The 12,899-nt window shown below is 42.8% G+C and overlaps 1 protein-coding gene across 2 annotated transcripts in view; it reads right to left on the bottom strand.

Annotated features, from left to right (window-relative positions):
* The window catches only part of CSMD1 (CUB and Sushi multiple domains 1), a 2,926,925-nt gene that overhangs the window by 409,993 nt on the left and 2,504,033 nt on the right, over positions 1-12,899 (bottom strand). For both annotated transcript variants that reach the window (XM_075340315.1, XM_075340314.1), the window contains exons 38-40: positions 12,421-12,539; positions 11,063-11,132; positions 8,463-8,579 (exon numbers count right to left, since the gene is read on the bottom strand). In XM_075340315.1, the coding sequence (XP_075196430.1) occupies positions 8,463-8,579; positions 11,063-11,132; positions 12,421-12,539 (306 nt within the window). The remainder of the gene's footprint in view (positions 1-8,462; positions 8,580-11,062; positions 11,133-12,420; positions 12,540-12,899) is intronic.

Below are 12,899 nucleotides of genomic sequence, written 5' to 3'. Positions count from 1 at the left end.
GGGCTCAGAAAACATCCACATTGATCAAACACAAGGGATTGTGTCATTGGCTGCCTAAGTTACATGTTCCTCTGTATATGAAATGCGGACATGAGACGTCGGCGTCATTTTGTGATTGCTACAGCTTAGGAACTGTGCTGACCTGCTGCTGCTAGACAATCAGCTTAGCTTAGCTAGTGGGTTTAATTTTAGGTAGTAGAGATAGTTAGGAGGGCGATAGTGTAGAATAAGGAAGTGCTAGGGTGAGCACTATAGGGGACATTGTTTGCCACAAATCGGTATTTCATCGTCTAGTGATTGCAAATTGTGTGGTCATTTCACAAATTGCTATTTCAGCCGCTAAAGAGTGCAAAATCTGTTTTGCAGCTCTAAATTGATATTTCAACCACTAAATAGTGCAAATTCTGTTTTACAACTTAGAATTGCTATTTCAGCCTATAAATAGTGGTTGTTAATTTAGTGACAGGTGACTAACTGGTGTGCGACTAAGATTGTAAAAAATCTGGTTAAAATAGGGAAAAGGCACATAAACATGAGGGGTAAATCCTGAGGTCATGATGGAAAGGTTAATAGGCAAGGTGTACGTGGAGTAGGTGATAATGTTACTAAAAGTTCTACTGAACAAACAGTGGTTCATCCTATACGAGGACAACTGACAACTTCTGTTACTGGACGGGCAACTCCAATCCCTTTTTGCAGGAGCACAGTGGTATGACTTGCAGATGAAGGCCCAGAAAGACCATGTGCTACATTTGATGGGAAGTGCTGCAGCTAGTGGCCTCTCCTCTTCCTCCTCTTCAACATTAGACACAGTACAATCCTCAGAAGTGGACCCCAATTACCCATCTTTCTCCCAGCGTCACAACTTTCCAACTGCCCAACTGACTGTGGGGAACCACAGATAGGCGAGTCTGCAGAGTTTTTCACCCATTCTATTCTGTGGGCACCACAGGTCTGCTCCAAAGATTTACAGGCTCAAGAGGAAAGTATCTCCACCGATGCCAGAAAATCTTTGTCAGTTGGGTCTTGGGCCGGACGAAGTAGGGTCCGAGCAGAATCCAGTCTCTCGTCACCAAATGTTAACCCATGGAGTGGAGGTGATGATGAAGTTACTAAGATACTTACGTTACTATGCAGTCAGGGCAGAAAGAGGAGGACGGTGACTGTTAGAGCAAAGAGTGAGACACCAGAGAGGATGATGATGGGGTTTTAGATCCCACGCAGCTGAGTAGCTCAGCAAAGAAGGTGGTAAAGGAGGAGGAGGAAGATGAGGAGGTCATGTTGTGCTTCCCGCCGAAACTCGCGGTGATGCAACCATAACAAGCACTGTATCCTTAGCCAAAACTCTGGCTGTGGCCAGCAGCAGTTGGGGGTCTCCAGTTTGCATGGATGGCAAGGGATGCCTAGCCTGGTCCTTTTTTGAGACAACAAATGATGACCCAACTTACATTATTTGCCAACTTTGTAAAAAATGACTCAATAGAGGTAGAAATTCCAATAATTTGACAAGTACATGCATGAACTGGCAAATGCGCAACCAATATGTGTAATTCTGGGAATTATACTTTGCTAATATATGACCTAGTGGGCCTACACAAACCACCGGCTGCCACATACACTGCATCTGCTGCTTCTTCCTCCTCCATCACGGTGGTAAGTGTTCACACACAGGTCTCTGGCCGCAAAACCTCCTGGTGTTTTCCCACTTCAGTGAGAAAGAGTGAGAGCCCATCATCAGCTGTTACAAAAGAGGTTGCCTGGTGGATACATACAGTTTCTGAAACTTGATTGCCTTAGCAGTCCCCCAGTATCAGTTGCCCAGTTGCCATTACTACTATAATAAAGCTGTGCCTGTGCTACACCAGCAGGTCGCAGACAACAAGAACTAATCTTTGAAAAACTCTGTGTCTCACAGGTTGCATTTTACCATTAACCCCAGGACAAACAAGCATGGGCAGGGGAGTTACATCTCGCTGACTGGGAACTAGGTGACTTTGAGTGCAGGCGAGCAAGTTATTGCTCCACAAGTCTTGAAATCCACAAAGCTTGCAGGATAAACCTCTGAATCTACAACATTCACCACTGCTGCTGCCTCCTCTCCCTCCTCTAGGGTCTCCACCTGCACCCTCAAATTTCCCTTAATATAACATGCATTCTACCAGTGCAGAGAGAATCCCCACCTCTGCACAGTGCAGCCAAGGCTCACTGCAATCAGGGAGTGTTAAAATTAAAATGCATTAGTGAATGCACTCACACAGCTGAAAAGTTGTGGACAGCTACCTAGGCCAAGTTTCAGCAATGGCTGTCTCTACTGAACCTGGAGCCAGAGATGGCCATATGCGATAATGTGACGCCCTGGACCCCAGGGGTCACAGGTAACAAAACCCACCACACAACACATACACCCCCATCCCTTGTGAGGACACACCCGTCACCCAAAAGGGAGACCTGATGCCTCCCTCAGGGCCAGTAGGGCACACCAGGTGGGCGGAATCAGGCAGAAAGGCATGCCCACCGAGGAGACTACTGTCCTGGGGCAGGAAATACAAACAGTTTTGATTGTAGAGTGACAGTGACAGGAGGTGTAGAGGAGCAGAGCTGTCAGGGACCCAGGTAGGAGCTTGGGATCTTCGTAACGTCAGGCAGGCAGACAGTGGTGATTGCCTGCGGGAGTACCGGTATAGCAACCGGTGGAACCGTAAGGACGGGGCCAGGGTTGGAGCCCGCCGGCCCTAAACCGGGGAGTCAACTGTTTACCGGAGCACCAGAAACCGGGTACTCAGACCTCGTCCTAGCTTAGAAGCCACTGAGTGTAGGCAAATTAACTGATTGCAGTCTGGATCTCATGGGTTCATCCTCACCCAAAGTCCCGAAAGAAGGCAACAGCCCACCGATACCGGGTGAGAGCCACCGCCAAGGGCCAAACATTCGATGGGCCAGCGTCTGCGGGCAACCGAGGGCTCTTCCGGCAGCTAAATGCCAGGGAGCGGGCTACCACTACTCAGGCGGGGGAGCCGAAAACCAAAACAAGAGGTGCAAGGGAAAGGGGCCACCATCAGCCTCACAAGGGACACAAGCAGCCGGCTGCGGGACCCGACCATACCCGAACTTTGGTTTACCAGTGACTCCGAGTGTGAATTAATAGTGAGTACACCAGTGCCATCCAAGCACAACGTCGCACCGCAGCACGGTGCCCTGCACCCCGACATGATCGCCCGTCCCGCCGGGCCCCGGGACACACCTCCCCTACCCATGGAGGGGCTAACATCCAGGCTGCGCCTTCAACACCAATCCTGGGAGCCCCCATCACTCCAGCCACAGCGGTGTTGCATCCCGTCACCATGACCCGTGGGTGGTGTCATGACCCGTTCAACGACAACGTGGCCCCCGACTACGCACCTCGTCCCACACCACCACCCCACTGCCTCCCCTTAACAGAGGGACATGGCCCCCGGTCCAGAGGCGCTCGAGCCACCGACAACCCGAGCCCGGACCTCGAGCGGCTCGGCCCGGCCAGGGAGCAGCCGAGCCCCTCTCAGGGCGATAGAATAACAGTGCAAACCTGGTGGTGGCCCTACGCCGGGGCAACCTAACACACGTGCCTTGCATAGCTCACACCTTCAACCTGGTTGAACAGCAATTTCTAGGCCATTATCCCTGCCTGGATGTTGTGTTGCTACAAAAGGTATTGTTACTATCTGCTCACTTCACATTTCACAGCTCATCAAGTTACATTACTACAAAGGTTTTTCAGCCTATAAAGTTAACTGATTGATATGCGATGTGCTGACATGGTGGAATTCCACTCTGCACATTTTGCAGTGACTTTGGCAGCAGCGACAAGCCCTTGTGCAGTATGTCATGAAGCATAAGCTGAGCCAACGCAGTGTGGTAATGCAGAAAATCCCACTTGCCAAGTTTACATGGATGAAGGACCTCTGCACCCTTCTGCAAAGTTTCAAAATGGTTAACAATATGGTTATCGCTGATGATGCTCTCATCAGAATCCCTATTCTGGTCATTTATATGCTAAAGCACACTTTGAATAGTCTGCAGGAGGAGGTGGTGGTCCCAGAGGAAGAAGAGGAAGAAGAGGATGCAGAGGAGAGACCAATATCTCTAAGGTCCGGACTGTCGCATGGAAGGGTGGAATACAGTGATTGAGGAGTACCAGACAAACCGTTAGTGAAGGTGCAGGAGATAAGGAACAAATGAACAAGGGCCCACAACAGTCAGGAGATGAAGAAGGTATTGGTCTCCTCTCTTTCGGCCATGATTAGAGGAAGAGAAAGGAGGAAGCAAGCTTGAGTGTTTTCTCGCCATCAACACACCATGGACTTGGATCTCACAGAAGCATGCGACACATGAGCATCTTCTTGCTGCACTCTCTGCAACATGATTCCTGAATTGTTATGATTAGAAATACTGCTGACTACTGGGTTGCCACTCTGTTAGCGCCACAGTACAAGAGTCAATTTTGCCAGATGCTTCCCCCTCAGGAAAGAGACGCACGCATACTGAAGTATCAAATCCAAGTTGTAATCAATCTTAAGAGTGGTGTTCTCCAAGACAGGAATAAAGTACACAGTGTGGACCACAGTTTTAGACTTCCAACCCAGGGAATGTCAAATCATCATAGATAATACTGGCACCAACAGCAATTTAAGTTGCAGATGCAATTTCTGTGAGTTGGGGTACACATTTATTAGACCTTCCCATGCAATAGCAGAACAGAGTACAAGTCTGACACATAGTGAATGAGTGGAGAGGATGGTGCTGGAGTATCTAGAGCTCAATATCAATGCCATCTGGGGAGCGTTTGGACTCTTTTACTTTATGGCCTTCAAAAATGGAAGAGTTGCCTGAATTTGCCAGTCATGCCTTAGAGGTTTTATCTTGCCCGACAGCCAGCGTTCTCTCAGAACATGTCTTCAGCACTGCTACTGGTGTCCTGATGGATAAGCACATCCGGCTGTCCCCTGAAAGTGTAGACAACCTAACTTTCATCAAGGTGAACAAGTTATGGATCTTTTCTACCCAGTTGCATACGGTGAAGACTAGGCAATGATGTTGTTTTCAGTGTGCTGCATTGATCTTGCGTTAGTGTAGTCTGTGAAACTTTTCTTGATGCTACTGTTCTGCTGTCTGACCCTAATTTTAGGAAAAGGGGATGGGGACTCCTAGTTGGGTATCCTTGTTGTGTGTTGCTTGTAGCAATAGAGCTCCCAGACTGGAAGGCATGCAGCTACCTTTCACTCATCTACCTCTCTTACTATCCCTAAGGGTGGCTTTGCACACTACGACATCGCAGGTGCGATGTCAGTGGGGTCAAATCGAAAGTGATGCACATCCGGCGTCACTTGCGATGTCGTAGTGTGTAAATCATAGATGATACCATGAATGAGCGCAAAAGCGTCGTTTTCGTATCATCGTTGCAGCCTCCGACATTTCCATAATGCCGGTGCAGCGACAGGTATGATGTTGTTCCTCGTTTCTGCGGCAGCACACATCGCTGTGTGTGAAGCCGCAGGAGCGAGGAACATCTCCTTACCTGCCGCCGGCCACAATGCGGAAGGAAGGAGGTGGGTGGGATGTTTACATCCAGCTCATCTCCGCCCCTCCGCTGCTATTGGCTGCCTGCCGTGTGATGTCGCTATGACGCCGCACGACCCGCCCCCTTAGGAAGGAGGCGGGTCGCCGGCCAGAGCGACGGTCGCAGGGCAGGTGAGTGCATGTGAAGCTGGCGTAGCGATAATTTTCGCTACGCCAGCTATCACAAGATATCGTACCTGCGACAGGGGCGGGGACTATCGCGTGCGACATCGCAGCATCGGCTTGTGATGTCGCAATGTGCAAAGCCCGCCTAAATGTGTCTAGCAATAACAGTCTGAGACTAATATTGCAGCCACCTGAGTTTGTCTTAGCAGAAAATCAGTTTGAGCTGGTGCATGAGGTATGAGGGCTCCCAGCCCACCAGGCCTATACATATCAATCATCCATCTCAATATTTCTTATGTTAATAGTCTAGGAAGCTAATGGCTGTGCCACAATATTGTGGCTGCACTGTAAAATTGTTTGAGCTGTTTTGGCAGCTTTTAGGCCCTTCTAAAGGTGTTTGTTTTAGCCTCCCCTTGAATTCAATGGGTTCAAATATGTTCATCAAACTTTTCAGTGAACACAGGTAAAGTCAGTAAACACAAACTGAATCGAACTTTGGGAGGTCCACTCATCTATAGCAAAAATCTGTTCAAAAGAACAGTCTTATTTGCGTGTTATCAATTTATAACATAGACATATCTCAGATATTTTTAGTTGAGAGATTGACAGCCAATTGTTTAGTACTGGGTGGTCCCTGAGGTAAAGCTAAAATTGAAGATTCATCTAAGGGGATATTAAATGTCCCTCAATTCCTGTGAAAACAATATCCGGTGTGAGGGACAGCTCAGCCAACCTATAGAATCAAGGGCATGGTTAGCTGTCAGTATTGTGAGTAACAGCCCAGTCATCCAATCTAAGGCAGGGACATGCTTGTCTGTCAGTATTGTGATTGACAGCTCAGTTGCCCTATCTGGCCGGCCTGCTGGGTTTCCTCAATGTGTCATTTATTTAAGGGGATTACTTGGTTATTTAAGGGGTGCTTCACACACAGCGAGCTCGCTGCCGAGATCGCTGCTGAGTCACGTTTTTTGTGACGCAGCAGTGACCTCATTAGCGATCTCGCTATGTGTGACACTGAGCAGCGATCTGGCCCCTGCTGCGAGATTGCTGCTCGTTACACACAGCCCTGGTTCATTTTCTTCAAAGGCGCTCTCCCACTGTGACACACAGATCACTGTGTGTGACAGCGAGAGAGCGACAAATGAAGCGAGTAGGGAGCAGGAGCCGGCATCTGGCAGCTGCGGTAAGCTGTAACCAAGGTAAACATCGGGTAACCAAGGTGGTTACCCGATATTTACCTTAGTTACCAGCCTCCGCAGCTCTCACGCTGCCTGTGCTGCCGGCTCCGGCTCTCTGCACATGTAGCTGCATTACACATCGGGTTAATTAACCCTATGTGTACTGTAGCTAGGAGAGCAAGGAGCCAGCGCTAAGCAGTGTGCGCGGCTCCCTGCTCTCTGCACATGTAGCTGCATTACACATCGGGTTAATTAACCCGATGTGTACTGTAGCTAGGAGAGCAAAGCTAAGCGGTGTGCGCTGTTAACTAATGTAAACATCGGGTAACCATACCCGATGTTTACCTTAGTTACCAGTGTCCGCAGCTTCCAGACGCCGACTCCGTGCAAGCACAGCGTCGCTTGCACGTCGCTGCTGGCTGGGGGCTGGTCACTGGTCACTAGTGAGATCTGCCTGCTTGACAGCTCACCAGCGACCATGTAGCGATGCAGCAGTGATCCTGACCAGGTCAGATCGCTGGTCGGATCGCTGCTGCATCGCTAAAGTGTGAAGGTACCCTTACTGACTGGCAGTGATCTGACCATTGACAGTTGTAGCTTTGCGTAGTGATGTATTTGCTCGTATTTTTGTTTTTGCTTCCTAGCCATGGATTTATCTTTTGACTACTTTTTTGGATTACCCATTTTGCCTACTTGCTTATATTAACCGTTTTGCCTTGATGCACTCTTAGTTACCTGATCCCAGACTTTGCCACAGACTATCCTTTTGTTTTATTCCTTTGTCTTTGACATACTCTCCTTTTCTCCTTTTGACATACTCACTTTTGACACTGACCTCCCCGAATCCTGGCTTGTCCATGAGAAGTGACTTAGCATCACAGCTGGGAGCATAGTTGTGAAGTCTGTCACTTTTGTAGGCTCACCACCTACTCTACTAAGAAAAGTGACCATTGTAAAATATGATGGGAGCGATTGGAGCTCCAAAAAGAAAGAGAGAAGTTAAAAATCTACTTTACTCAATTTTTGTCCATGAGAGAAGTAAAGACTGTTTTTTTCAAGCTAAATCATGTTAGAATTGCTTGTCTGCTACATGTTTATTGCAACGATCTTCAGGACACATCTTCCATAGTTTACATTTTCACTAACAAGTAGACTCAACCACAAAAGGAGCTAGATATATGCTAATAATTATTCAAAGGCATTTGTGGGCAAATGTGGGTGCATTCAAATGACTTGTGATCCATATATTAGTAGGCATGTAACTATCATTTGTCAAGGACTAATGACTCAGTCTCGGATATCAAAGGGAACTTTTTGTTACTTATATACTGTATGTGAATTACTATATATTTCAATGGATATAATTTTGCGACTTTTTATACTGTTATAAAATAAAACCCCATGCATGCAAAGCATTCCACGTGATTACAATAAAACAAAAATGTCAAATAGAATTAGACTTTAAGAATAATACTTTCTGATAATACTAGGAACTATGGCTTGTTTCACTATTTCCCCTTTCACAATCTGTAGAAAAATTATTGCTACATTAATCAAGATACACACCATAGCCGACTGGTAATGAAATCTTCCATGTGCAGTCCAAGTTACTTGGATAGTTTCCAGGAAAACCAGGGCTTAAAATCACTCCAATCAGATTTGTTAATGTTCCACCACATTTAGCTTAAATGGAAAAAAAAAAGACTTTTAAAAGATGAAATTATTACTTCAAGCAATAGTTTATTGTACTTTTCAAGGCCAACTTTAAAGCTTGCGGATTCATCGCTTACTGTAAAAAGACAGCAAAATTGTATGGTGGACTTAAACAATAATGAATGTGTATTGCTGTGTATTAACAGAGCAGCTATTTTGCATTATTATTTGTATTGGGTTTAAAAGTATTTATGCTAATTTTAATAATAATTTTCCAAATGGAAAAAAGAAAGAAAAATATCACTTATATTTCATATTTCTTTCTTTGAATATTTTATGGATCTCACTGACATTATATTTATAGCCATGCTTTACTTGTAGCATTATACAAATGTAAAACAAGCTTAGCAACAATCTGCCTTTCCAATTTGCTGAGTATTTTCAATTATTTTGTGTTGTGCATTAGGACATTTTAATATAGCATCAGCTAACCATGGCTTTTGTGCGGGAATAATTAATCATTTTGACATTAAGGCAATGTTGGAAGGAACAGTTTTTCTTATCTTGAGTATAATACTAATTATATTTCTTTGCTTTTTAATAATTTTATATGTATAATATACCTTACAATGTGTTAAAGGTAAAACATTGTTAAAGGTTTACCTTATTGTCTCGGCACAATACCAGCAATATATAAAACATCAGCAACCCTTATTGCTAAGTCCATGATATAATATTTTCTGCTTTCTATTTGGTGTATGCAACTTTATATCAATTCTTCATTCATTTATTAATCCAATCTAAATAGATTTAACAATCATCCTGGAGATACGGTAGACTTCACTTGGGACACTGATTTAGTTCATGTCCCTACTCCAACACCTCAATAATTGGCAAATGCTGAGTTTCTTTTTGCTGCCATCCTTGTCATTTAGCACCAAGAGCATGTGTTATGCCAGCTACACTCTATATTATCAAATGGTTTTGTGTAAAATGAACACTAGTTTCAACCCAGAAGCTTATATTTTACAATTTTCCATCACATTATAGCACTATTTTTAATATTTTAGGTTGCAGAGATAGTATAGGATTTTTTGTGTGCACAAGCTCTTACATTTTCACTTTTTTTTCATACATGTGGAAATGGGAATTTGCAGTCAGTAGAGATGTTTTTTTACTGGTTTTCTTTTAATAAACTTTATACTTTTTCCATGTTTTAATATATATTTTTTTAATATATAACATAAATCAAAGCATGTTTTCTCTTTAAAGGGAACTTGTCAGGTGCAATATGCACCAGGAACGACACGCAGTTTTGAGTGCATATTACTAATCCCTGCCTAGAAGTCCCTCTATATAGTAGCATAGCTAAAGGGATCTTTAGGAAAAGTATTTTTAAAGATCGTTTATTATATGCTAATGAGGCCAGAAACTAGTCACGAGGGCATGAGTTCCCTTGGCTGGTTGGCCTCCTTAGCATGTTAACACACCCCTATGGGCATACTAAAATACTAATGAATGCGGAGCTTCACCACACATATCTCAGACTTGATAGTAGCCGGTGGAGAATGGATGCGCACTGCGCATGATCCAGAGTCATACGCACTATACCTCACTGAAGCTCGGAAGCTTACACCCGGCATCAATTTAGTGCGCATGATCGGAAGTTCTGGGGACTCCGGATCATGCGCAGTGCACATCTATCATCCACTGTGCGCCATCAAGACTGAGGTATATGCCGCAAAGCTGCACATTTATTAGCATGTTAGTATGCCCACAAGGGCATGCTAACATGCTAAAGGGGCCGGCTAGCCAAGCGAACTCACACCCTTGCGACTAGTCTCCGTGCTCATTAGCCTATAATAAATGATCTTTAGAAATACTTTTTCTAAAGATCTCTTTATTTATGCAAGTGTATACAGGGTCGGTTAGGCAGGGATTTGTAATATGCACTCAGAACTGCTCGTGGTTTTGGGTGCATATTACACCTGACAGGTTCCCTTTAACTGGCCCACAAATTCTTACATGGCCAAGATTTTTAACTAAAAGCAAATTGCAAAAAAAGTGTTCTTACAAGCACTTGGCAATTTTACCCTATTAATAAGACGAGAAAACTCCTTTAATTTTTGGTGCAACACATTTAAAGTGTGGTCTAGAAACAGCTACATTTTCAAAAAGAAAAATAGCACAATGTGTTTCTTACATTTTATATCTCTATTATTACAGATCCTGGGTTTCTTGGTGTTCTTTATCTGCTTGCTGCAATGATGATGTCACATTGAAATAGTGGTGTGACAGCTACGAACAGTAATTGGCTGCAGTAGTCACATGTGTCAACTATATAACTTAGTCTCAGCCAAAATGGAAGTTTGCATTGTTCGCTTATGTTATCTTTGATGAAATATCTTTTATTTTTATTTTTTTACCACAATAAATGTGTGCAAGGCTAAGAACAATGAACATTTTTTACTGTGAGATACTTAGAAATTTCACTAGACAGTACAGATTCTTACCAATGCAAAGAGGTGAAGGATAATTCCATCGCCGTACTGTCCCAGGCATACATGAAATATGTGAATGTCCCTGTTGATGTCAAAAGAAAACTGCTCAGGAACATAAAAGAGTTACATCAAACAGCTGAATGACAAAACCTAAAGTACAGTGCAGTGTCAGATCAGAGTTCTCTGCTTCAATTTGTGCTCAATGAAAACTTGCAGCCTACCGGCAGTAAAAATCATATTCTCCCATCAAAATGTATGGGATCTCTTCTTGGAACTTTTTTCTGAAATATTCAAAGAATGTATCAGTTCTTTACTGACAAGAACTTGCCAGTGATTCTTTATTTAAGCATACATCTGTATTTATGCTATATGAGACAAATATGGATAAAACCAGATGTATCTATTCTTCATTGGTTAAAATTTGGAAAATATTCAATAATAAGATGTTTATCAATTAGCAAATTTGCAACCTTTCATTTTTGTTTACAAATTTTCATTTTTAGTCCTAGTTGAAACAGCAAAGATGAAAGCATTTATTAATTAGGCTTTGAGACATGTTCATAGAGATTATGCATGTAGATGATGTTTTGGTTTTATACTTTATGTATTTTTAGATCTTATTCAGACATCCAATTTTCAAATATGTGTTCTATCCATGTTCATCATGTACCCCTTATAGTCTTTGGGGCTGTTCACATGTTCATGACTTTTTGTGTGACCTCAAAAGCTACAGAGACAAATCTATATGTGTTCCTAGTCACATACAAATCCAAGGGTCCGAGAAAATCATGGAGACTCATCTATGTGAAATCTGTTTGCTGTCTCATTTTAACATTGCAATGAGTATTAGAGGTTTTGCCCAAAAAATGTCATTGGGTATAAAAAAATCACTGATGAAACACTCGTGGAAAAAAGTTACACATTGACCAAACACTAAAGTGAAACCGATCAAAAACACTGCTGTTAAATGTTTCTCATAATCAGCACTTAAGTATTTTTTGTTAAAGCAAAATACCAGAAAGGATAAAAAAATGACACACCAACAAAAGACAAACTGCAGAGTCAAACGTGGGATAAAAACCACATGTAAAAAAATGCACAAAAAAACATAAATTGCAATTAGCGTAATTTAAATAAAAGGTGCAAAATTTTGCAACATGAAAAACTCATCAAGAGTTCATTGTGGGAACGTAGCTGTAGAAATGTTAAAATCAGAGGCAGAGGGAAAACACAAGTTATATATATATATATATATATATATATATATATATATATATATATATATATATATATATATATATATTTGTTTATAACTTTAGAAGATCAATTTTACTTTTGTATAAATATACGTGGAACCAGGGCCAACCTACCTGCAATGTGTACCCAGGTTCACATTGAAATGATACCACATCATTTACCATGTATCTGTCTCCATTTTTAATGCCATTTGTAGGTATCAATGGTTCAGGGCAAGCAGTAAGTCCAACAGCTAATGGAGGAAAAAAAAAGAAAAGTAAACTTTTTTTAATAGCACAATTTAGTTTTACAACAAATAAAAGCAACGGATTGTATTTAAATATTACTGGTCGGAAGAATAGAAGGAATAAGATCAAAAGAAAGACCAGCAAATGGATGGCTTGCTACAATTAAAAAAACAGTGAAAACCCTGGTGGACTATCTAGGCTTGTACAGGATTAATTTTCCTACAGATTGTTCATCCATTAAGTGGCCGAGGCTCGATATCAAGCTCAAGTCCATTAAGTAAAGTAATTATTTTGACTGGATAATGTGGTCAACTGCTATATTTTTTTTAGAATTAGTTTTTCATCAATCTTCTTTCAGATGCATT

Source organism: Anomaloglossus baeobatrachus, chromosome 3 (genome assembly GCF_048569485.1).
Source record: "Anomaloglossus baeobatrachus isolate aAnoBae1 chromosome 3, aAnoBae1.hap1, whole genome shotgun sequence".
NCBI classification, from domain to species: Eukaryota; Metazoa; Chordata; class Amphibia; order Anura; family Aromobatidae; genus Anomaloglossus; species Anomaloglossus baeobatrachus.
Note: the sequence above shows the minus strand (reverse complement) of the source record. Positions and strands in the feature narration are given on the sequence as shown.